This window comes from Leptonychotes weddellii, chromosome 4 (assembly GCF_054177405.1).
Source record: "Leptonychotes weddellii isolate Sample4059 chromosome 4, ASM5417740v2, whole genome shotgun sequence".
NCBI classification, from domain to species: Eukaryota; Metazoa; Chordata; class Mammalia; order Carnivora; family Phocidae; genus Leptonychotes; species Leptonychotes weddellii.
Genome location: NC_138372.1, coordinates 156,361,373 through 156,388,113, shown reverse-complemented (window position 1 = coordinate 156,388,113; position 26,741 = coordinate 156,361,373). Strand labels below are relative to the sequence as shown.

The 26,741-nt window shown below is 45.8% G+C and overlaps 1 protein-coding gene and 1 long non-coding RNA gene across 5 annotated transcripts in view; one reads left to right on the top strand and one right to left on the bottom strand.

The window, feature by feature from the left end:
• The window catches only part of LOC145720976 (uncharacterized), a 93,943-nt gene extending 76,151 nt beyond the window's left edge, over window positions 1-17,792 (bottom strand). The window contains exon 1 of the long non-coding RNA XR_014144376.1: window positions 17,695-17,792. This is a non-coding gene — a long non-coding RNA (uncharacterized LOC145720976). The remainder of the gene's footprint in view (window positions 1-17,694) is intronic.
• Window positions 1,658-9,761, top strand: KLHL38 (kelch like family member 38). Of its 4 annotated transcripts, none has more exons than XM_081816506.1 (4): window positions 1,658-1,863; window positions 2,507-3,860; window positions 7,649-7,754; window positions 8,657-9,761. In XM_081816506.1, the coding sequence occupies exons 2-4, from the start codon at window positions 2,508-2,510 to the stop codon at window positions 8,944-8,946; spliced, it is 1,749 nt and encodes a 582-aa protein (XP_081672632.1). In that variant the 5' UTR covers window positions 1,658-1,863; window position 2,507; the 3' UTR covers window positions 8,947-9,761. The 4 variants fall into 4 exon arrangements, with proteins under 4 accessions (XP_081672632.1, XP_006749329.1, XP_030876263.1 ...); XM_006749266.3 differs by having other exon boundaries at window positions 2,269-3,860; XM_031020403.2 differs by lacking the exon at window positions 7,649-7,754 and having other exon boundaries at window positions 2,269-3,860; window positions 8,657-8,916.
• Window positions 17,793-26,741: the final 8,949 nt, after the last annotated feature.

Genomic DNA, 26,741 nt, shown 5'->3' with positions numbered 1-26,741 from the left:
GGTCCCTGGCCCCAGTGACATGTTATGGTGATACCTGCCTGACTTTGATCTTCTAGACTCTTGGGGGCATGAGCCACCCTGTGACCCGCAGCTATGAGGGAGAGACACTCATCCTTCCACCATGCTCTGTGGTACCCTAAAAGCCAGGCCAGCCCAGCCAGGGGCCAGACACATACAGGGATCTGCACCTCGTCTACTAGAGCTAGAATAAAAGATAAAAGTGGGAGAGAGACGTGGCAGGAGACAGTCCTCAAGGTGGGCAGCAGACCAATCTGATTCCTGCTAAAGGCTGGACTTTATCCTGCAGACTTGGGAAGCCACCAAAGGCATGATGCAGGGGCCTGGTAGAGTCTGCTTTGCCTTCCCTGGGGTTACTCTGCTGGTTACTCACGGCGGTTGTATCGGAGGAAGACTAGGAGCAAGGGAAAAAATCGACACAGGAGTCTGTTGCAATAGTCCAAACAAGACTTGAGAAGGGGAGAAAACCAGGTTTCCTTGCCACTCACTGCTGGGGCATTCAATCAGCATCTCCTGGGGGGGGCGGGGGCAGGAGAGAGCTGGGGTCCCTTTTAATCAACTTTGTGGTTCCACAGCTATCCATCGTGGCTCTGATTCTTACATTGGGGGGCTGCCTCCTCCTCTCTTTCCTTCTTCTTCTCCCTCCCTCCCTCTCTCCCCTGCTCTGCCTCTTTCCTCTTCCTCCCTCCCCCTCCCCCTCTCCCTCTCTCTGACACACCCTGGAGAGATATGCCCTGCCTCCTGCCTCTAGCTCAAGCCTCCCTGATGGGAGAAAATGGAAAAGTAAAAGAGAAAAGCAAGCCTGAACCATAAAAAAACAACTGAAGAGGGGCGCCTGGGTGGCTCAGTCTGCTAAGTGGCTGCCTTTGGCTCAGGTCATGATCCCAGGGTCCTGGGATTGAGCCCCATGCCCCCTGCTCAGTAGGGAGCCTGCTTCTCCCTCTCACTCTGCCCCTCCCCCCCACTCATTTCTCTCTCTCTCTCAAATAAATTCCTTAAAAAAAAAAAAAAAACACTGAAGAGCAATCAGCATGTGTCTGTGAGAGGCAGGGATGACCTGGAAGAGCAGGATCCTTGCCACTTTACAACAGAAGCTGGCAACAGGGGGACCAACAAAGGTTTGATCTTTCCTGCGTCTGGAAACTCTGGGGTGCTCCACAAATATTAAAAACAACTTTTGTTATAGACTTCATCTCCTCGGAGACTGCAGGCAGAAATCACAACCCTCTCCAACGATCCTGCCCCCAGACAGTGGGAAATAGAGACCCCACCGAACAGAACCCTCGGGCCCATGTCCCAGCCTCCCTAAGACCATCCATCACCTTCAACTTGCCCAGAACTGTCTTCAGTGACTGTCCCAGGTCACAGCAACCTGTTTACAAACATCTAGAATTCCCAGGCACTTTTAGGACAAGGGACCTGAGATGTGTCCAAGTGGGCAGCAAAGTCTTCTCGAAGAGAAGCTGTTCCTCCAGATCTATTTATGCCGATGTAAACACTTGCCAAGGAAACAAGGCATGTGGGCATGCGCTGGCCCCGCAGGCCCTCGGGTTGCTGCAAAAGGCAACTGGAGAGTCACATGTCATAACAGTGGAAAGTACATATGCAACTATTCTTAGCCCTGGAATGTATACACTGTCTCCTTGCCCAGTGCTTCTTTCCCGAAGTTCTAGAAAACGGCGAAAGCACCGTTCGCATAAACAAATCCAGAACTCTCCCAAGACAAATCATTTGCCAATTGAAGGAAAGGCCTAGGTTTATTGTTTTACTTGGAGCCCAAGGTGGAGGCTCTCCGGAGGGACCAGCCGGACCAGGCATCGGTGGATGTCACCACGGCAAACCAAGGTAAAGATCTCTAATGCTTAATTCTTCTACAGGTAGACTGCCAGGTGTCATCCAGGAAACCCTGCCCAGAGTATTGTTTGGTCTCTGTTTTCTCTTTGTCACATCTCCAAAACAAAACCCCAAAGACTGTAAAATCGTGTTTTAAAAAATAAATTGCAAAGGCCCATTTTCATCCTTCAGTACTGTCTCGTTACCAGAGGGCCACGCCCCCAGAATGACTCCTGGGGGAATGACTAACAGCCAGAAAGATGCTTACACGAGTTTACTAAATAACATATGCTGAGAAGCTGGAGCAAGGCTCACGGATTTGGGCTGGTCAAATGCATGGACTGTCACCTTGCTTCAGCCCCTGACCATCAGGTAACTTCCAACAATGTTGGTGGTTCTTTTTTTTTTTCTTCTCAGATTATCTGAAGATGCTCTTTGCTTGTTACCTTTGGGAGTAATCATAACCAAAAAGAGAGGTGTTGGCTGTGAGGTCTGGGGTATAGGTGGCCTCTCTTTCCAATCTTCACTAAGCAACATTCTTGGCAATATCCACGAGCATCGTAGTGAATGGACATAGGTGCTCTGAGTCTTGGAGACCCCACAGCTAAACCCTTCAGCACATGCTTCCCCTTGGGACCTCTCCCCCTCCTTGTAGGATGGACAAGGAGTTGCCAGATGGGCTGCTCTTCAAAGACCACGACTTCTCCTCTGACTTATTGAGGCAGCTCAATGGCTTGAGGCAAAACAGGATGCTGACTGATGTGAGCCTTTGTACCGGGACCTGCGAGGTCCCCTGCCACCGAAGTGTGCTGGCCTCCAGCAGCCCCTACTTCCGGGCCATGTTCTGCAGCAACTTCCGGGAGAGAAGCGAGGCCAAAGTCCAGCTGAAAGGCATCGACTCTGCGACTCTGGAGCAGATCATCTCGTATGTGTACACTGGGGAGGTGCACATCACGGCTGAGGATGCCCTGCCTTTGATGGAGGCAGCCTCCATGCTGCAGTACCCCAAGCTGCTGGAGGCCTGCTCCTCCTACCTCCAGAGCCAGCTGACCCCCAACAACTGCCTGGGCATGATGCGACTGTCTGAAATCTTAAGTTGTGAGACCCTCAAGAAGAAAGCCAGGGAGGTGGCCCTGACGTGCTTCACAGAGGTGGCTGCCTCGGCTGACCTGAAGGAGCTCTGTGCCTTGGAATTGAGAGACTACCTGGGGGATGATGGGCTCTGTGGGGAGGAGGAGAAGGTGTTCGAGGCCCTCATGGTTTGGATCAAGCATGACCTCCAGGCCCGGAAGCGACACTTGCAGGAGCTGTTCAAGCAGGTCAGGCTTCAGTACATCCACCCGGCCTTCTTCCACCACTTCATCGCCAATGATGCCCTCCTGCAGTCCTCGCCCTCGTGCCAGACCATCCTGGAGACGGCCAAGAGGCAGATGTTTGCCACGTACAGCACCACCAGCGCCCCAGACCTCCATCCTCCATGGCATGTCCCCCCAAGAACCTCTTACCAAGATTTCCTCATTCTCTTGGGTGGGAGGAAGGACAACCAGCAGACCACCAGGGATGTTCTGCTGTACAACAGACAGACCAACCAGTGGCAGAACCTTGCCAAACTCCCGAACCGGCTCTACAAGGCCTCAGCCATCACCTTGCACCGGAGCATCTATGTGCTGGGAGGCATGGCTGTCGGGGCAGGGAAGAACGTGCCCAGCCACAACGTCTACATCTACTCCCTGAAGCTTAACCAGTGGAGGCTGGGACAGCCCATGCTGGTGGCCCGCTACTCCCACAGAAGCACTGCCCATAAGAACTTCATCTTCTCCATTGGGGGCATTGGAGAAGGGCAGGAGGTCATGGGCTCCATGGAGAGATACAACAGCATCTTCAACATCTGGGAGAGTATGGCCAGCATGCCAGTGGGGGTTCTCCACCCTGCGGTTGCTGTGAAAGACCAAAGACTCTACCTCTTTGGGGGAGAGGACATCATGCAGAATCCCGTACGCCTTATCCAGGTAAATGGCTGGTCCCTCCCATCACGGAAGTGCATGAGTGTACACCCATGCATGCACACGTCATGCGTGCACACACATACGTGTACATGTGTGTGCACACATACACACGCATATACATGCGTGCACGTACACATACATGGATACATGCATGCATGAGTGCATGCACCCATACATATAACACACATTATCCTTTGCAGAGGAAACATAAAGGAGGGAGGAAAGATGGAAGGGAGGAAGGAAAGAAGGAAGTTTAAATTCAGCAAGACTTTATCCATTTATGAATTTTTGTTGTGTAAGATTAACACATACAAAGGAATGTCAGATACAACCCCTGTCCACAAAGAGTTTATCTTTATTTGAGGAATAAAATTAGTATGTCTAAAACTTCAAAAAAAATTAAAAATAAAAGTTCAAGCTGGAACACATTGAATGTCAGATAGTGAAGTTCTACAGGATTTCTGCAGACGCCTCTAACCCAATTCAGCAAGACCTTAGAAGAGGATTCCCAAGCTTTGGTCCACAGTCTGTTACCAAGTTCCTGGGAACCCAACCTCAGATCAGCTGAATCAAAATCTCTTTGTGTGGGGTCCTGACATATACTTGTTACAGACGTCTCCAGGAGATTCTAAGGAGTAGCCAGGTTAGGGAACCTTGACCTTAAATGATAGGTAGATGCTAATATCACTAGCAAGCTCTCTGAGAAGTGTTATTAATAGAGACCAAAATTTCAAAATATTAAGCATTTTATGCAAGTTCCAATCTCTGCAGCTCACGTAATGATATGAAAAACTTGAATAATGAGCCTGTCTTTAAAGATGATGCAGGAGATCCCTGGTCATTGCTTTGTTCATTGACGAGAGCTATCTTGAGCCCCAGCCCTGATAAGAGCCCTGGGGACGCAGGCATGAGCAGGAACATGCACTTACCCTCCAGGAGCTTCAGGACAATTGCAATTCAGGTGCTGATTGGAGGGGGGCTTTAAGAGCACGGAGCGTGCCCTAAACCAGTCTAGAGGGAATCAGGGATGGTGTGAACTTTCGAGGTTGGTTTCCACTGACGTGAACAGGGAGGCAAGAGAAGAGAGAAGGTGGGTAAATGAAGAGGGAGAATCACTGGGAAGATAGAAGGACATGACTTGGATAGAGACAGGGCCAAGAAGCCTCTCTGAGCAGAGGCAGAGTCCTCTGTTGAGGTGGTGTTCCTGGGTAAGGGAACAGCTGGACCGAAGGCTCTGGAGCAGAAAGGGGCATAGCCCATCACCTGGAGGGACTGACAGCCTGACCATGTAGCTGCAACACAAAGCGGGGAGGCATAAAGGTGGTATGCCTAAGCCGAGCTGGGGGGGAGGGGTTAGTCCCCACGTGGTCTCCATCAGCCCCCTTCTCAAGCTGCCCTGAGTGACCCCTCCACCCAGACTGCTGCCCCTGAGCCCCTACTACAGAAATTCTGGAACATTCTCGGGGGGTGGGTGTTTGTGGAGATGAGGCTGACCTGGCAGGCTTTCTAGACCTTGTCAAGGAATTGGGGTTATAGCCTGAGAGTAACAGCGTAGCTGAAGTCATCAAATTTGCATTTTTAGGAGTTCCTCTGGATGCCTTATGGAGAAGGGATTGGTGGGGCCTGAGTGAACAAAGGGAGGAGAGTTGGGGGACTGTTCTAGAGGTCCAGCCAAGTGGCTTGGGCTAAGTTGGTGCCAGTGGAGATGGAGAAAAGTAACAAGCTTCAATTTAATCCTTGTTTGTTAATGCCTTCACTTCCCCAGCCCATATTTTCAGCTCTTCTCTGACCATCTAGGCAGATTTGGATTCTATTCCAAATCCCGCTCATTTATTTGAGCCAAAAGAGACGTGTTCTGCTCCCCACCAAGCTCTGGCCACACAATGCAGTTGTAACAAAGGGCTCCTATGTAAAGCTAGAACCCCTCCCTCTTTAAAAAAAAAATACTTTTCAAAATGAAGTCAACAAATATGCTAACGACTTCACATTGCAAAATTTTTATTGATTTCCTAAGAATAAATACAAAGCTCAGAAAAGCTTTTAAGCTGGCATATCAAGAAATGCACAGTACCATCAAACAAGATGCTTGCAAAGGCAGAAAAAAACCCACTAACATGTGAGTAATCCTCTTACGCTGCAGTGGTGAGAAGGGGAAAAGGGGAAAAGCATTCATGTAAGCTTTTCTTGTCTACTTAGCCTTAGCTTTGAAACAGTAATTTTACTCATTCAACTATAGCATGAGATCAAAGCTTGGGGGTTGCTTGATGGAATAGGTCGGATTTTCTGGCACAGATTCAGTTTTCTTTACAGGATGGTTCTTCTGCACGCATGCATTCTTTTAGGAACTATTGAACAGTGGTGTCACTGTGCAATTTATGTGTGTATGTGTACCTTTCTCCCTGGCCTTTTTTCTCCCTCTGTTTCTGGATGGCATTGAGCAAATCCTTCACCATAACAAAGCATCACTTCCTCCACTGGTCAAGCACCATCTTTGTTATCCTTGCCCCAACCTCTCTGGGGGTATTACGAGGATTGTGTGCAGATGTTTAATCTATCTTTAAAACCATACTCCAAGCTTGCTGACAAAGAACAGAAAGCCAGGAGGCAATTACTCACTCAGTGTTTACTTTTACTCCAAGGATCCCACTTTCTAGTGTCGTCTACGTATTTTCAGATGAAACAGTGAGGCTTAACAGCCATTGAGATTGCCCCCATCTCTAGCACATGGCCTCGTCTAGGCTTCACCAACTTCAAGAATGGAGAGACCTCAAGAGGTCTCCAGTCTCAAACCGCTCCAACAAAAAAAGGCCACCCCTATACAGCCCCAGGCAGAGTCAGGAGTACAGTGGTTAAGAACTTGGACTCTGGGCTCAACCAGACCAGCTCTTCCATTCCATCTAGCTGTGTGACTTTGGGCATGTCACTTAACCTCTCTGAGCCTCAATGATCTAATGTGAAAGATGTGGGCAAGTAATGGTACCTACTTCATAGGATGGTTGTGAAGATCAAATTTGGTAAAATTATAAAAAATAGAGTCCTTCATACAGTAGCAATTAAATTTTATATAGAAAGAATTGCCATTTTCTTTGGTAAATAAATGTTTTGCCCCTTCTTTTCTTATATGAAGTCCATCCTAAATCTCTCATGCTAAATTTTGCTAGTAATGAACTAATTTATATTTGATATTTGAACTTTATTTAAACTGAAGGGGACATGTTCTGGGAATCATGCTTTGTGACTCTATTTCAGACCATGGCCAAGGAGCCCTGCCCCAACTCTTTGCTCGTTCTCTTTTCTCATACTTCCTCTATGATTCTAATGATTTTCAGGCATGAACTGTTCAAAAGCCTTCCTCACTTAGCCCCAAATGTATTCTTGGCTCTAAAGCCCTCTCTGATACACTGGAACATTTAGAAATTTAAACATGAGCCGGAAATAGAAATGATTGAAAAATCATTGGTTTTATGAATACCCAAGTTGCTCCATTTCCCATTAAAAGAAAAAAATGTTCCGAGCAAGGTAAGCAAACACATACCTCAATGCGTTAGTAACTCTTGGTCCATTCTATAGAGACAGAACCAAGGATCTCATGGGGGTCACATAAAGACCAATTTCTAGTAACATATACTTTCTGTTATTTAATTACATTTTATTGATAATAATACACCTGCCTACATTATAAAAAGTGAAAAGAAAAAGAATCCTATTTCAATCTCTTAAATACTACTTCTATCTTTTAAAAATTATTTATCACTTTAAAATGCAGCACCATGATCGTATTTCTCCCTCAGGTTTATCACATTTCCAGAAACACATGGTTCAAAATGGAGACGAGAATGATCAAGAATGTGTGCGCCCCTGCAGTGGTGCTTGGGGAGCGGATTGTTATCGTAGGAGGTGAGTTTGAACAGAGGATCGCTAGGCTGGACACAAACTTGGCATCTCCCATGGAAAAAGGGTCACTAATAGACAGATGTTGTTCTACAAAACAGTGTTTTTAAGAGCACATCCATCCAACTAGGGGAGTGTGGATGACTTGACAAAGTTCTTTTCTCATCCAGAAGTTTCTCCCTGTCTTCATCTGTAAACAAGGAATGAAATAATACCTATTTCACGGAATTGTTGTGATAATAAAATGTGCTCGCATATCTAAAGCACTTAGCACTATCCCAGATACCTGGCAAAGACTCAAAAAATGTTTGCTACTGTTAATAATATTAGCCACTAATGGATCATTTCTCTGCGGTTGCAGTATAGTGTCTTGGTTAAGAGGACTGATTTTAGGGTCAAACCTGGGTTCAAATCCTGACTCTGTCACTGGCTGTATACTCTTTGGCGAGTTATGAATCTTTTTCTGTGCCTCTGTTCGCACATCTGTAAAACGGGAATCCTGAAAGTGGGAAGTGGTGGGGACCAGATAAGGCCGTTGTGGGAATGGTTCCTGAATTCCCAAGGCTCCTTTGCTGGACTGTTAAGGCTCTTGGGCGGAGAGGGGCATGTGAGAGAGATGAAAAAGCCAATGAGACAGAGAAAGCTGCTAGAATCCAGAGGCTTCTCCCAATCTAATGCTGCCTTAACTTGAGGTTAAGGATTCAGGGGCCAGAATCAGACAGATCTGAGTCTAAACCCCAGCTCTGCCACACACTGGACCTTGGGCAGGTTACCAAAACATTCTACACCTCAGTTCAGAGTCCAGCCTTTGTACTGGGCAATGGCAAAGATCAGACATGTTTCCAGACTGCAGACTTCCAGTCCCAAATGAGCAATGCTGAGCTTGCTGGTATGCCATTGGTTTTCAGGTTACACAAGGAGGATTCTTGCTTATGACCCTCAGTCCAACAAATTTGTCAAGTGTGCGGACATGAAAGACCGGAGGATGCACCACGGGGCCACGGTGATGGGGAACAAGCTCTATGTGACGGGCGGGCGGCGGCTGACCACGGACTGCAGCATCGAGGACTTGGCCTCCTTTGACTGCTACGACCCCGAGACAGACACCTGGACATCCCAGGGACAGCTGCCTCACAAACTCTTTGACCACGCCTTCCTCACTCTCCAGTGCATACCCCACACCCCCACCTTCCCATGAAGTTGTCGAGAAACCATGGGTCTTAGTCAAGATGCTTTCTGTTGTAAGAGATAGAAACCCAACTCAAAGGAGCATAACCCCAAAAGGATGCAGGGAGTGCCCACAGGACCAAAAGTTCCAGAGCCTGGAGGCCTGGAACCAGGCATATTGTTGACAGACCGCCCTGTATCTCTCTGGCTCTCCACACTTCCACCCTGTCTCCCTCTGTCTCTCCCCTCCTCCCCCCACTTACCCTCCTTCTCTACCTCATCTCTGTTAGACTTCATGCTACAAACAAGCTTCTTTATCCACAAAGTATGAAGACAATGGCAACTGATAAACTCAGACTCAACGTTTTCTGAAGTTGCATCTTCAAGACAGAACTTCACCATTATCTATATATTAACCCTGAAAATAATCCTAATTGGCCGTTTCTTAATTCCATGCCTTCCTCTTGAGCCAATCACTATTTCCGGGGCTTGAGCTACTACAACTGTGTAATCCCGGAGCACGTCCCTACAGGAAGAGGTCAGGTTGACTATTATCATTGACAGCTCATCCAAACTGCACATCATGAGATAGAAGCAGTTTCCCAAAGAAAAGAACTGCTGGACTGACCAAAACCACATCTGCCCAGGGCATCATGGAAATCCAGAACAAAAGGCGTCCCTGGAAGCACAGGGTCCAGGTGTCAGTGTGAGAAATTGGCCATGACCGTTTTCTTTGCCTTCTATGGATGTAGTGAATTGGAATTCCAGGATAATGTGTGCAATGCAGTATCTAGTGTTTGCAAAATTATCTATGCAGCCAGAATAAAGTTTGTTTCTTGTGCCAAATGATGTTTTTCTCCAGCCTCTGGGGAGCTATAAACCTGCAGAATTAATCAGGATTTTCATTTTGGTAAATGTTATGAGAATCATTCTTCTGAGGAAAGCCAACAAATTCCTTCAGAGATCCCAGCAATTATTGCCCTCTCCATGCCAGGGCTGAATACCCCCACAGCCCTCTTGGTCTCAAAGCGCCTCCCAAGCTGGCTCAGTCCCACGCTCAGGAATAAACGGAAGATGGTGGCACATTATAATCACCTGGCAGTCTTCTCTCCAGCAATGGAAGCATCTGGAATGGGTCTCACAACCCTGAGCCTGGCACCAGAGTGCCCTCAAGCTGGAGCCTTCCTCGCCACCCAGCTCTCCAGGTTCATGTTCTGGACTTTTCCTTTCTTCCCAATTTATATTCTTTGCACTTCAGTTTCTCCTGCTGGGGTCCCAAGCTCTGCCCTGCTCCCCAGACCATGTGGCTGTGGTCTAGACACCCTGCCCAGATTGTCAGCCCCTGCTCCTCATCCTGGATGCTGTCACCTTAGCGGTTGGCTGGCCTCTTACTCCAACCTATTCTCTTTGAACCTCTCTGTTCAGGCTCTCGAGCCCACCTCTCCCTGCAATAGGTAACCAGGAACACCTCCAGTGCCTAAAACGCAGAGCATTTTGATTTCTCAGCTGACTCGACCAGTCAGCAGCCTACCACACAGATGACCCTCCCTCCATCTTGAAATGCCTTCCTCACTCTGCTTCTGGGATACCGCTCACCCTCTCTTCCTACTCCCTGCACTTCATTCTTGTCTCTTTCTTTCCCAACTAGTAAATGGTGGTGCCCACCACCCCCTCCAGGGCTCAGCCCTTAGGCCTTTTGTGCATCTGGGGGGGGGGGGGTTGTGGAGAGCAAGCGTGCATGGCTTTTCCTTCCTGCCGCGCTGCCGACTCCCCACTGTTCTCCACTTCCAGACTCCACTGCTCGCTCCATGTTTCCACGTGGATGTCAAATACCTCAAAGTCGACATGTTCCCGATCACTTTTTCCTCACCAAACCGACTCCTCCCGTAGTAGGCTTCCCCAGCCTGGCAGAGGGAAACACCTGTGTCCCACCTTTCTCGGGCCCGAAGCCTTGGACGCCGCCGCTCTTGGCTCTTCTCCCTCACCACCCACTCGGTTCGGTTAGGGTGGGCCCCCCCCAGCCGCGCCCCCAGCCGCGCCCCCAGCCGCGGCTCTTACTCTGGTCCAAACTGCCATCGTTCATCATCTGCACCCATCTCGGCTTCCACCACGGATCGCCCCCAGATCTCTCTCCACCCAGCGGCTTGGGGCGTCTTTCACAAACATATAAGTCAGAAGAGGTCACTCCCCTGTTGAAAACTCTCCAGAGCTTATACTGGAATTAAAGTAAAAAAAGTAGGGGCGCCTGGGTGGCTCAGTCGTTGGGCATCTGCCTTCGGCTCAGGTCGTGATCCAGGGATCCCGGGGCCCCGCATCGGGCTCCCCGCTCCACGGGAAGCCTGCTTCTCCCTCTCCCACTCCCCCTGCTTGTGTTCCCTCTCTCGCTGTGTCTCTCTCTGTCAAATAAATAAATAAAATTTAAAAAAATAATAATAAAGTAAAAAAAGGTAATAAAACATTTTTTTAATTAAAAAAAAAAACCCTCTCCAAAGCCTTCCCAGCTTTCTCCGATGCCTTCCAGAGACCTGCAAGATTGCTCCCCCCCTCACGCTGTTCCCCCTCTGCTCTCACCTCCCAACAAGTCCCCCCACTCAGCGTCGGCCACACTGGCCTCTGGGCTCGCACATCTGTGTCACACGCACCGTGCCCTGTACTGGAACGCGCTTGGCCCAGATGCCGCACCCGCGGGCTTCCCCCCTCCCTCCCTCGGGTCTCCGCTCAGAGATGCCGCTCCTCACTGCGTCCATGTCGGGGACCGCAGACACCTCGGTCCCCCCGTCTTCACTGCGCTGTCATCGCTGGCCAGCCTCCTAAGTGGCCCTTGCTGCTTCTACTCCTGCCCACCTCTGATCCTTCCTTAAACAACAGCCAGGCTAATCTTTTTAAAACACAGCCCTGCTCATATTCCTCTCCTGCTTAAAATGACTTTACAGCTTCCCAGAGACCTTTGCATAGAGCCCCCAATCCCTTCTCCAGCCCCCAGGGCCTTTGCCACCAGCAGCCGCCTGTCTGTGGCCCTGCCTTTTCTGCTCCCCTCTCCATCTCAAACTCCCACGTCACTGTGGATAGTCCCTGCTGTAAGCGCCTCAGATCCTCTGCTCAGGGATCCCTGTGTCCTTCTCCCCTTCCCCTTTCCCACCCTGGGGAAGAAGTAGCATGGCCCACCGAGGTCAAGCCTGGAGGGTGAGAGCTTATCCCAGAGGGTCCCATTTGCCTGGAATTGGAAGTGGGAGTCTTGCCATCCATAAACTCCTTCTGCGGCCTCCAAAATTCCTTCTGTCAGAGATTTGCTAATGTCTCCACTTTCCTTCCCCTTCGTCTAAATCCAAAATGTAATAAGCCGCCCGAGTCTGTGGCTACGCGGAGCTTGTCCAAGTCTCACTGGGGCACAGAAGAACTAAGTAAATTGTCCCCTGGAGTTTATAAAGATGGCACCGGGGCCGGACACATTCGGACACACATGGCGGGCCAGCTTCGTGCGTCAGGTAAGACACCGTGGCAGGTGCATTCACACACCTGGGCATCCGCCCGGCCAAACCCCATATCTGAACTGGGTTGCAAAACGCCCCTCGGGCCATAATGGGTGCTTTCCAATCTGCTGAGGATAATCTCAGTCCAAAAAGAAAGAGAGAGAAGGTTTTGGCACGAGGCTTCCTTCATCTCTTCATCTCACTGTTGGAGTAGAGAACCAGTCCAGAGCTGAGGTCAAAGTATATTTAGCCTGCAGCGGTTAAACTGAAACATTTTAAGTAAAAAATGTCAGATAGCCTGACTGATCATCTCAACAGGCAACAAGGGAAGGGGCAAAAATGAAGTGGAGTAAGAGCTAAGCAAGAAAACACTAACAAAAACGTCAAACACACTGTCCCAACATAAACTAGTGAGCAGGAGAGGAGCCAGAAGAGAAAACAGCGTCTGCAAGAAGAAAGTGGCTGAATTTACCTTCGCCGCCTATAACAAAAATCTGCAGGGTCCCAGAGGACAAGGACTGTGACGGGTCTTACTCAGACACTTTGTCCTTCTCAGGATGTCTGACTGACGCAACCCTGCCTCACTCCAACACGCTATTCCCTCGGCCATGATGCCTTTCCCTGCCCTGCCTACTGAACTCTTACTCGGCCTTCACCTCTTCCGTGGAGCCTTCTCCAACCTTTCTACACCCTCCCCCCGCCCTCCCTTTGTTCCAACTCCTTCCACTTTGTAGCACTGTAGAGACTTGTTACCGGAACTGGAAGGGGAGCTCTTCATGGGAGCCCACAGAGTCTTGGTCCCTATGAACCTCTAGGCCAAGTTCAGTCAGTACTTGGCACACAGACAGTGCTGACCCGTTTGCAGGACGAATGAGCAGATGCACAAATGAATGGGCCCTAAACATCGCTGGAGCATATGGGCTGCTCTGGGTGCAAAGAAGGGCTTCATTATCAGACAAACTGTCATTCTTTACCTTCGAGCTCCATCACCCCAGAATCTGCCTCCAGGATCACATGGCCTTCTTCCAAGTGTGTCCTCTTCTGTCTCTTCTTGGACTTAGGGCCCACCCTAAACTAGCAGGATCTCGTCTTGATCCTCACCTTAATTACATCTTGAAAGACCCTATTTCCAAATAAGGTCACAGTCTGGGATCCAGGTGGCCATGCATTTGTGGGGAGGCATTATTCGGCCCATCGCAGATGCCATCTCCCACAGGAAGGCACCCCCCCCCTCTGCCCCAGGCGGAGCCACATGGCACGGACTCCTCCTCCTCTCCCCATTTCATCAGCGCGTCTCCTGGGCGGGGACTGTGTCTTTCATCTCTGTGTCCCCACTCCAGCCCCGCAGGGCCTGGCACTGCAAAGATACTCAGTAAATGTGCACTAAACTCAACTCAACCGTTTCTCAGGGGCTAGCAAACACCGAATGGACCCCAAGGCCTATGTATACAAGACACAGCTTCCGAGCAGCTTCCCAAGAGGCCAGGGTGAGCAATATCCACCAAATGCCCATCAAGAAGGAATTAGGGTCAGGCATAAGAAATTATGCAAGAGAACTAATCTGTTAACACAATGTCACCGGTTATGTCCTCTTCTTAACTTGCCAACATAAGCCTTTGGGGTGACGTCATGAGAGTGAATCCAATGCTGAGGATTCTGGGGGGGAAGGGAGTCTGGCTTCTGAAATGTCAGCTTCCACGCAGTCTTATAGGAATTCTAGGCTCCTGTTCAAATGCCACATTATTCTCTTCATGTGGGGAATTTGGTCTTTGTTTTCCCTAAAGATACCCGTGAGTCTCTCTTCCTCCTGATTTCACTGATTTGATTTAATTAGGATTCCAGGGCCTGTAATCCAGAATTCCCTGGTAACGCTCCCATAACAAGCCAGCGGTCCAGAAAAATGGTGCTTGGAGGACACAGACAGGGATTCAGGAGTCCGAGGTGTTTCTAAGTTGAGAAGATGCAGACAGAAGGTCTGTCCTATTCCCACTCAGAGGCTGTCTTTGCAGTGTCCCCAACAGTCCCATCGGCCCTGCACACATTCAGAGACAAGAGGGCCACCTCAGGACAACTGTAAAAATCAGAACCTTCCAAAAGGGGTTGGAAGGGAAGCAATGTGGAGACATCTACACTCAAGATAAGACCAAGGAGAAAAATAGCAGAATTCATTAGCAGAGTCTCTGAGACGTTTATCTTTTGTCAAGTATTTGAGAAAAAAAGGGAATTCATCCCCACTTGGAGTATAGCTTTATTTGACTTACTTATCTGAAGAGCAAAACTGAGACTGCTAATGGATTTGCTCGTTTATTAAGCACTGAATTACCTAGCTCAGTAAACACAAGAACCTTCTGGCACCTCCTCAGCACCCTTTCTGACCACCCTAATGGACCCCCCACCCCACCCACTATGTTGTTCTCTCTCGCTCCTTGTTTCTTCCCTTCATACCTTTTATCATAATTATTTATTGTTTTATTTGCTTTCCTGAGTTCATTTAGTTGACACTCCCACCCAAATGGAAGTTCTCCGAGAACAGAGAACATGGCTGCCCTGTTCGCATCTGTTTCCCTGGCACCTGACACAGAGAAGGCAATCAACAAAGATTTGTTGAATGAATGGCAATCTAGGCATTTAGGATGAGCACAAAGGAGAGAGAAGGTAAGTTTTTGGAATGGCATGGGAGAAGAGGAGAATAATGGGGAAGGGGTTGACTGGCATGGGAGGGCACAGTGGTCTTTATCCAGGTGAGTGTTGTAGCAAGATCACTCTGCAGGCAGCCAGAGCAAGCATAGAGTACTCTGGAGAGTTCAGATGGGAAGCTATTCCCATCCCTAGGAGAGATAATGAGGTATGACCACTAATATAAGAGTGAGGGAAGGGAGGACACAGGAAACAAGGAGGCGAATCCACAGGCACTAATTGGACATGGGAAAAGGTGAGGAGGGGAGCGAGGAAGAGAGAGAACAGTTGCTAGCCTGGCTGACCCACAGGGCACCTTTGCCATCAGCAGAGAAGTACAAAACCGAAGGAAGGGGAAGTTTGCCCAGAGTTCCCACCCTCCGGAGTCACAGAAGAATGCTCCTTGCCCTGGGGGTTTGTACAAGTCCCAGGGATCTACAATCTTGCTTACAGTCTGTCTCACCCACTAGATCTTAGGGACCCATATTTCAGAGCCCCTCTTAAAACTCCCAGGCCATCACTGAAAACATGTCTAACAATGGCTGTACGGTGACTTTTCATGTCGGTGGAGGAACCTGTGAGGCAGATGTGAGTGGATGAGAACAGAGACTGAGCCAACATGTCTGGGTTTCAGCCTGGTTCGGCAAGTCACTGGCTGTGTCGCCCAGGGAAATTTAACCAACCTCTCTGTTCCTCAGTTTCCTCATCTCTAAAATGCAGATTGTGCAGATTATGGTAACATCTGCCTCTTCATAGGGTTTTTGAGAGAACTGAATTAATGTACATAAGTGCTATTTGTGAGTTTGTCATCATTAGTATTGTTATGAAATACAGAGCACTGCAAAGAGCAATGGCTCTGGAGCCCACCTCTGCCATCCGCAGGCTGTGTGGCCTTAGGAAGTTCTCTCAACCTCTCTGAGCATCAGTGTTCTTATTGGTAAACTAGAGATGATGATTCTATTACTCTGTAGTGGGTTGAATAGTGGCCCCCTCCCTAAAGATATAGCCTTATTTGGAAAAAGGGTCGTTGCAAATGTAGCCAGGCAGGGGATCTCAAGATGGGATAATCCTTGATTATCTGGGCAGATCTTAAATCCAAGGACAAGTGTCTGTATCAGCAAAAGGCTGAAGGAGATCTGAGATGCATAGGAGAAGGCCATGTGAAGACCAGGGCAAAGCATGCAATTCAGCAGCCCCACAAGTCAAGGGAGAGGCAGGGAAGGGATTCTCCCCTACAGCCTCCGGAGGGTGGGCAGCCCTGCCAACACCTTGGCTTCCAGAACTATGAGGGAATAAATTCCTGGTGTTTTAGGCCACCAAGTTGGTGTTAATTTGTTACAGCGTCCCCAGGAAATTAATACACTCCCTCATAGGATTGCCCCAAGGACTGAAAGAGGGCACGTTCATGAAGAAGCCAGCACTCAACAATTTATAACAATTACTATTATCACGTACTTCCTGTCTCTGGTCCTTCATGGTCCCACCCGTAAAATGAGAATGTTAGAAGAAATAAAGGTGTCCAAGGTTTTGCTACCCATGCCGGTTCCTCCACCACCCAACTCTTTCACAAGGCAGATTGGGACCAGGTTAATCCCTCATCTCCCCTCTGTCCCTCCCTCTAGGGATCCATGATGGACAATGTCCCCAGTTTCCCGGTCTTCACATCTCTGTGTCCAACAGAGAGGATGTGGGGCACTTGCCCTTAACCCATCTCCTCAGTGGACATGATGATGAGACACAGAATCCTGAGCAGTAACCCTCCAGATCTTCCCACATGAAAGAAAATCCTAGGCGAGTCACTCAACCCCACTAGGACATGGTTGCCAAATTATATTTTAGGCATTATGATATTTTCCTCCTTCTCGGGGCTTGATGAGGGGGAAGCACCCAAGACAACCATATAAATGTCTAAAGCAAAAGTAGCAACTATGAATGGTGGGGGTTATAACAGATGTAGAAGTAAAATGTACGATGACATTTTAAATGTCAATGACACTTAAAATTTACATTTACAATAGCATTGTAAATGACAATGATAGAAGGAAGGATGGAAGGGAGGAGGTGATAAAGCTTCATGGGTGTGTTGCATGAGAATGCAATGATCTCTCACCAGACTATAGAAGAGGTCCCCTAACCACTCTTTCTGGCTCCCAAGTCTCCTCTTCTAACAAACTGTCCCCCGCTAGGGGCAATCCTAGCAGGGATTGGGGAAGCAATAGATCCATTTATCTTTCTAAAAGATAATCCTGGCCAGATCTCTTCCTTGCTTAAATCCTTTCAGTGGTTTCCCACCTCAAAAACCTTAAAGTTTCACTTCCATATTTATGAGGTCCTTACATGTGGAAGAATAAACAGCCTCCACTTGACCAGGTAACAAATAAAATGGTAGCAGAGGGCCCACCCAATAGGGACTCAGTAAATGCTATTCTCCTTGCTGCCCCACACTCCCTGTCCAGCTGGCCAAAAAGAAAACTCTCTTACTTGCCTGTTAACAAACAATGTTCAGCTATTAGCTACAGCTATAGATATATAGAAAACAAGACTAAATAGATCTCAGATACATGGCCACTAGCTCTTCATCCTGTGGGGACCCCATGACATGCTCTTCCATACCAAAGGCATAGGACACTTACCGCAGAAATGCTCCGTTCCAGTGAATGTGGTCAAGCCTTAGTTTCTCAAAATGTCTGCAGGGAAATACTTTGCCCTCAAAATTTCCTCCTTTTCATCTAGAATGATGATTCATTTCATTATTCAGTGACTGAAAATTCATGAAATTTTGTGGTTAAAGCAAAAATGTGTCACACACAATTCCATATGTCCATGCAGTGGGACTGAGAAAAATCTAACAATGAAAACCATCGTTTCTTCCCTCAGAGTTTAACAGATATCTCCACCTTTTTTTTTCACTTATAATATTTTTATCCCCTTAATCAAAAACATTGCTTTAAAAAAATTTAGGTATAAGGCTCTATAAATAAACATAATGGTCGAAGCACTGTACTTTCTTAGATTAGTTTCAAGATTCAAATTCTCAAATGCAAATGTAACATTTCTGAGTCATGGAGTTGGAAGGAGGCCTAAGAGACCAGTTGGTCCAATCCAGAGAGGCAATATGGAGAAACGGAAACAGCAGTGGGCCTCATGAAAAGCATCTAAGGACCTGGATTTGAGGTTCAGCTCTCCCTATAGAAAGAGGGATCTTGAGTGGGTCACTAAGCTACCATGTCCTTGCCTATAAAATGGATGAATCTCATTTGCCCAACACGCTTGAGAAAATTGCAGCTGTAAATGGAAAAGCAGACATTGCTCTATGGTGACCATAGATCCTCCCACATTCTTCATTCCACCCCTCTGGGCTCAAGATCCATTTCGCCTCGGGAATCAAGAGTACAGGGATGACTGGAGAAAGATACCGAATACACTCATTATAACCAACATCCAGGTCAGGAAACAAGACATTACAGCACCCCAAAGGCCCCTTCACACCTCTACCAGTCATTAGACTCTCCAAAAGAACCACAACTTGAACTTCCAACACCTCAGATTAGTTGTGCCTGTTTATGAAGTTCATATATATGGGACTGGATAGTTTGAACTGTTCAGTACAGCTTCTTTTGCTCAACGTTAACTTTGTGAAATTCATCCATGTGGTTATGGGTAGTTATAGTTTGCCCATTCTTGATGTTTATAGTATTCAACCCTACAATGATACCACAATTCACATTTCTGTTTTACTCTTGATGGGCATTTGTATAGTTTCCCATTTGAAGCTATTATGAACTGATCTTGTGCATATCTTTTGGTGAATATATGTACACTTACCTGTTGAGATTTGTAACTAGGAATGAAATTGCGGAGTCACAGGGTATGCATATGTTCAGCTTTATAGGTATGGCCAATAAGTTTCCAAACTTCTTGTACCAATCTCTGCTCCCACCAGCAGTGTATGAGAATTCCAGCTGCTGCACATCTTCAACAACACTCAGTATTGTCTGTCTTTTTCATGTTTGCCATTCTGGTGGGTGGAAAGTTGTATCACATTGCAGAATGATATTTTTAAAGTGTAAATCAGGTTATGTTACTCTGCCAATGGTTTCCTTTGCACTCAGAATAAAACCCAACTCTTTAACCTGACCTACAAGACCCTGGTTACCTTGGCTTTCTTGCTGACCACCATTCTACTCACTATGCTTTCTCTAGTCTTCAAATATGCCAAGGTCATTGCCAACTGAAGATCTTTACATTGGCTGTTTCCTCTGCCTAGAATGTTCCTCCTCCAAATATTCCCATGACTATCTCCTTCTTGTTCATTCATATATTCAACAAATATTAACAAGTGATTATCAGGTTTCTTCTCAAGTGCCACCTCCCTCAAGAATCCTTCCCTGACCACTGTCTAGTATAGTCATGGATACTCTCCCACACCCACCCCACATTCACTCTCTGTCCCTTACCTTGCTTTATTTTACTCATAGCACTTATCACTACATCCACTTCCTCTTTTAAGAATTATGTTTTCTGTCTTATCATATTAAGATATAAACTAACAGCAGAGGCAGTGTATCTTCAAGGCCTAGTAAGTATTCAACAAATATTTGTTGGATAAATGGAGAGTTAATGGAAGGAATTCACAGGTAGCTTTTCAAAGATAACTGTAGAATATTAAAGCTAATGGAGCCCCTTCCTTTTTATCCCCCCACTTGACTGATAAAAATGAAGCTCAGAAAGATAAAATGACTTGGCCAGGTTCATGGTCAACAGCAGAAATGGGGTTTGAACCCAAGCTCATGATTTCTAATTTTAGTACCTTATCCTGCCTACAAGAACGGGGGTGGGGTGGGGGGAGTCTTATTGCATTTGAATGAGTCCCTAATTACTGAATGTTGGACATTAGGAATTGACTCAGCACAGAGAAGTACCCCCCTTATACCATGAAGGTAGACAATACTTCAAGAAGATATGACAAGGGAATTGTTTCTGACTCTCCCAAATCACCCCTAACCTTGCTTCAGAGGAAGAGGATGATATTGAGAGGGTAAAAAATGCACAGAGCTGGCCCTCAGTCCATCTTCCATTCTCTGCAGACAGGGAAGAGACCCATTTTGGCAGGAACAATTTCCCTGGACTTCCAGGGCCTGAGATCTCCCAGGGCAGGAGATCATGCCCTACCAGGTGAAGGCCCTGTTTTATGCTTAGTTTGGGTGAGAATCAGGTTGTACCACAATGTGAGCCTCAGGACTAGTTGCATAATTGGATGTGTAATCAGTACCTTCCAGATCTTCAGCCAAAAGCACTCCTGATACCACTTCCATCTTGCTGAATCATCTCTAAACCCCATGACTGGATGATTCACTGGTCTCCTCTGGGGTCATGACTATCAGGTGTTCACCCAGAAATGAGAACTAAATTCATAAGGGGAAAGATCCTTTTGTTGGAACTCTGGTTTTTTCAGTGCGTCAACCTTTGGGTTTCCAACGAGTAATGGAGGCCACATTGCTCTCTTCCTCATTAATCTAAATAAATGGAGAAAGATAACCAGAGACTAACTAGATAAGATAAGGAGCTAGTGTTTGGAAAGAAATCAACCTGGGATGATAAAAACCATACAAATCCACAATCTCCGACCACAATTCTGAAATCCAAAAAGCTCTGAAAATCAATTTTGCTTCTTTGCTCCTTTTGTATATTGGCAGCAAATTTATTTGGCAGCAAATCCTGACAGCAAAAACTGACATGAGACTATTTTTAGTCTTTATTTATCCATTTCAGGTGCATAATCATACATTTTCATGCCAGAATATTACTGTTTGATTATGAGGTACTGAATTAGACCCCAATGGGGCGTTTCAAAATATACTGTATATTATGCATCTTATTACTTTAATAAAAGCTAAAAAATTCTTAATACCCAAACATATCTTGCACCTAAGATTTCAGATAAGGATGGTAGACCTATAATTTTTCACTAATCATATTTGTTCTGTACCAAAAGCTAGGGCAGGCAGTATTGTCCCCATTCATCAAATGAATAGACTGAGACTCAGTGAAGTTAACTGTTATTTATTGCTGCATAACAATTACTCCAAAACTTAGTGGCTTAAAATAACAATAAACATTTGCTATTTCACGGAGTTTCTGTGGGCCAGGGATTTGCGAGTAACTCAGTTGAGTGGTTCTGGCTAGAGGTCTCTCATGAAATTGCAATCAAGATGTCAGTCAGTTATCCAACATGTTTTATCTGAAGATTTGACCAAGGCTGAAGCATCCACTTCCAAGACAGCTCACTCACATGGATGTTGGCAGGAGGCCTCAGATCCTTGTCACATGGACCTTTCCATAGGGTTGCTTAAGTGCTCTCCCAATATGGCGACTGAATTTCCCCAGAGCAGGTAAACCAAAAGAGAGCAAGATGGAAGCCACATATCTTTTATGGCCTGGACTCAGATATAACATTCTATCATTTTCACAATATCTTACTAGTTACACAGGCCAGCCTGTCCAATGTGAGAGGGAACTACACAAGGACATGAATACCAGGAAGCAGCTGTCAATGGGGACCATCTTGGAAGGCCAGCTATCACAGTTAGATATATCATTTTATTTACATTTTACAGATGAAAGTCTAAGCAATTGGTCCAAGGCTTCACAGCTGGTCAGGTACAAAATCAGACTTAAAGCCAGGTTGACCAACTCCAGCCCATACTTTTAACTACAACATAATACCATCTCCTTCATTTACTTGACCATCCTCCTAATATATTGAATATTTAAGTAAATTCCTCTTTCTTGTTACTATAAGTAACACTGAACACTTTCTACATAAATCTGTATCTCCGTCTCTTTTTCTTTTGTTGGCACAAATGCCTAGAGGCAGAATTGCTAGGTCAAAAGTTATAAACTTTTTTAATCCTCTTGACACATATTATAAAAAATAATTGCCAAAAAGGAAACACCAATTAACAATCTCAGAGAAATTTGTGTGAATGCCTATCTCACCACATCCTTGATACAACTGGATATCATCATTGCTTGAATCTCTTTTAATTTTATAGGCTATAAATTTTTATTTTGATTTGTATTTCTTGGAACATTTCTTTTTTTCATATGCTTATTATTATTATGTATTTGTATCATTTAGGGTCTTTGGTTATAAGAAATAGAATTTGACTAATTTTAATTAGAGAGGGAAGCAGTAAAATACAGGTGGCTCACAGAATTAAAGGAAAGCTTAGTAAATCTGGCAGGGACCAGATCATCTCCAGGACTTTAGGCAACAGGAAGAGAAGGATAGTAATGCAGGCCACCATTACTAGGATGAGTCAATTTCAACATTCTGTCCATCTTTGGGTCAAAGAACCCTAGTTGGAATCATATGTCTAACCTTGGGTAGGCAGGGCAAGGTACCTTGAGTCAACCAAGACAACACTTAGTGGGGAGAGGTAATTACCCAGAAGTCAGTAAAATTGCTATTACCAAAAGAAAGGAGGAATGCAACCTAGATAAAGAACAATAAATGTCTACTACAGGGTTTAATTTGATGGGTCCCAAACCCATTCTCTTAAGTTAAAAGTCTTCTGCTCCTTTTGCTGGTTTATGATCTATTCTTATTAATTGCTCAAGTAAAGGACCCTTACTTTGTTTTTACCTAAAAGTTCAGCATCACTGGAGACCCCACCATAGACAAGCTGGGGAAGAGTTCTTTTCGGTTGGGAAAAAAGTCTAGAAATGTAGAAATGTGGTGATAAAATTCCTTCAACCTTTCCAAGTAAAATAACCAAGATCCAAGATCAAGGGGATCACGAAGAGACCTACAATGGTCTGAATGTTCATGCCCCTGCCCGCACCTCCAAAATTCACATGTTGAAATCCTAATACCCAATGTGATAATATTAGAAGGTGAGGCCTTTGGGAGGTGATGAGGTCCTGAGGGTGGAGCCTTCATGAATGGGATTGTCTTATAAAAGAGACCCCACATCACTGTCTAGCCCAATTTCCATCTTCTGTAGATACAATGAAAATCTGTAACCTGGAAAGACAGCCCTAACTTAACCATGCTGGCATCCTAATAGCAGACTTCCAGCCTCCAGAACTGTGAGAAATAAATGTTTGTTGCTTATTAGTCACCCAGTTTATGGTATTTTCTCATGACACCAAATGGAGTAAGACAAGCCCTTTACCGGAGGTTGGTAAACTTTTTCTGTGAAAGGCCAGATAGTAAATATTTTAGGCTTTGAGAGGATACATAGTTTGCCACAACTACTCAACTCTGCTGTTGGAGCACATAAGTAGTCGTAGACAATAAAGAAACAAACGGGCATGGCTATATTTCAATAATACTTTACTTACAAAAACAGGTGGCAGGCAGGATTTGGCTGGGACATTGGAGGGCACAGTTTGTGGACTTTTTCTTTAAACTAAACAACAAAGCACATAATGCCTTTGTTTATGGTTGTTTCAATCCTGACTCCAAAATGGTAACATTTCTCCTATGATTTTAAAGAATTTAGCTTTAGTTGCTAATATTTAGGACAGTGTTCACTTGATTTATCACCTGCATTTTAACCATAACTTACTTCAGGTGGTTTTTGCTTGGAGAAAATATGAGAGCAATGATGAACTATTAGATAGAAACTCAAGATCCACATCAAAGTCAACTTAGCTATCTGTGTAGATGGGGAAGTGTAAATGTGTTTATTCATTAAAGAACATTCAACATGCATTTACTTAGCACTTACTGTATGCCAGGGACTGAGATTGGATACACAAAATACACGGGCCCAGGCCTTAAAGAGTTTAAGCCTGGTGGGGAAACTTGCAGTCTAGAAAAACAATCCATAGTTGAGTGTTATTCTAATGGATAATTGATGGGTATTACAGAGAACCAGAATCCAGTTTACATAGCTAGAACTGTCTGAAAAGGGAACAGGGTGCCTCATGGAAAGGTCAGAAGAGCTTTAGCTCTTCTGGATAGCCAATGCCCAAGGGCAGTTCCTAATTTGAGTAAATGCTCAAGCTAGATGATCTGTAAGATTCCATAATCATCAGATATCCCTTAGAGAGCCTGCAAGGTTTATAACAATTCCCCCTTCAATGGGTGCCCTTCTCAATATGACAGGTTGAGCTCCCAATGACTAAATTTGTATTATGTCCCCCATCCATGTGTCCATGACTCATGGGTGCAGGAGTCGATAACTGACCCTAGCAAGGTACAGTAGAAAGTCTTCAAAGATATCCACCCTTGATTCCTTTCTGCTCTCTATGCACATACTACTCCTCACAGCGAGGTGGGTGTGTTTAGTCTATGCTTGAATCTGGGTTGGTAGTTATGAATTTCTTGACTAACAGTATATGGTAGAGTGATGCTGTCTGACATCCAAGGCTATGTCAAAAGAAGCTTGCAGCTTCCACCTTAGTCCCTCAGAGCGTTTGCTCATGGAATCCAGCTACTGTGTTGTGGGGAAGCCAAACAGTCCCGTGGAGAGGCCCATATGAAAGAGACTGAGCTCTCTCCATTGATGATCTGGCTACACTCCTAGTTGACAACTAGGAACAACCTGCTAGTCATGGGAATGCACTGTCTGGAAGTAGATCCTTCAGTCCCGTATCAGCCCCACCAGCTGAGCCCTGACTAAATTCCTAACTCATAATCATGAGATAGAATTGTTGTTTAAGCCATAAGGTTTGGGGTAATTTGTTATTCAGCAACATATCATTGGAACATGAAGCCAATCAGTCTTTCTCTCCCAAGAATTTGAAATTTAGGTTGAAGATAAACAGGTAATGGAGATTTTACTCCATTTACTGGGTTCTCTTGTTAGACATGATCGTTTTGCAAAGAAGACACAGTTCCCATTTCATATGGGAGACAATGAACCTCAAAGATATTTCACTTGCTCAACATCACCCGGCCAGTGACGGGCACAGCCAGGATCTAATCAGAAGAGCTGAGTCTCATTAAAAGCAACCTTTGGCATGCGTTAGATTCACATGAAGAAATTGTGTAAAATGTAAAGTTCTAGGCTGCCACCTTTCCCACAGATTTCTGAACCAGTCAGATTGGATAGAGCCTAGTAATATTTTAAGCAAACATTTTAAGCAAGCATCCCAAGTGATTCTGATATCATGGACTAAAATGATGATTTGGATACACAAGTTAGAGAACCAAAACACACATATACTTAGACTTTCCCTCACCCTGTGTCCCCAGACAGGCCTTGACTTGAGCCCTGGACAATCCAGTGTTAGCTATTTGTAGCCTGAAATCTGATTGGACCTCAAGGTTAAGAAAAGTCCATGTCAGTAAAAAATTTAGTAGAAGAGATGGTGCTTGAATCCTCATTAACCCGCAGTTCACTTCTAAATTGAACTTCAAGACAATCATCTTCCTAGTTTTAAAATCCTAAAATATCTAGGGTTGCATGATTAAAGACCTCTTTAAACTACAATGTTAAATGTGGTATAGTCCTCGTTATATTTTTTCCCTCCAAAAGGCAAATCTCATCAGCCACCTTGGAGATTCTTCTGGATTATATCACAGCCAACAGGATTCTCTCAGTAAGACAGGCGGGCTGTGACTGCCATTATCTGCAGACAGAATTTCAAAGGGCTGGTCAGTGTGTGTGAACTCTGGCTGAGGCGACTGCCTTGGGGAAGATTTTCTTTGAGGCATTCAGAGAGGAAAGCTGATTTATAGGCACTGGACTCCCACAGTCCTGCTTTGGTTAGACATGAATCGGGTCAAGGTCTGTGTGTTCTTTCTTGCTTGAAGGTTTATTTGGGAACTAGAAAAAGAGAGGGGAGAATCTCTCTGCAAGTTACGTTGGTGGACTCTTCACCTCTTCCCACAGCCAGCCCAAAAAGGCAAATACTGTGTAAGGAGGCATCTGAAAGTTCTCAGAGTGACAACCCTGGAGCTTTCAACTATGGAGGCAAATGCCAGCCAACTCAGAAAGGAAGTGAAATTCACTTCAGCAACTTCTCTCAACTCTGTTCTTAGTGACACCTCTCTCCTTCCTTTGCCTTCACCCTTCATATTGGCCTTCTGTTCCTCCACTGTTCCCCAAACTAAGGTTCCCTGCCCAGAGGTGGCTCATTCAGGAAATAACTTAAGCTCTAGAAGTGTTTTCTCCTCTTTCTTCAGTCTTTTTTTTAACCAACCCACCGCCTCCATCAAAACATACCCTTCCCAACCTCCATTCCCTCTGGGCCCTTCCCATGCCTCACTACCGCACTGATACGTGATGATTTTATAACCAGCCTTTGGGTTTCAGGTTTGTACTTCAGAGGGCCCTCAAAGAAGCAATCCCTTAGGGGACCTAGCGGTTGAAGCTTCAGGCTCAGTGGCAATGAGTTGAGAGGGTTTAAAGCAATGCATGGTCCCTTCTCTCTGCCAGGCACGCTTAGAGGACCAGAGGAGTCCCAGGCACCCCGCTGGGGCCCCTGAGAAAAACTCAGTTACTGGAGAGAGGAGATTTCTTTCTTAATGAGGGTGTAATTGAATATGTTTGGATTTTGGAATAAAACTGACCTTTCCTGTAACTTAGAATCTATTTATTTTTCCCCGTGCAAATGAACAAAAGTTTTTTTTTTTAATCCAAAAAATAAAACCACCTCAAAAATTAAATTAAAAAATGGAAATCTGAAACTCATCCCTCCTCTGCCCTCCCCCCTCCAAGCT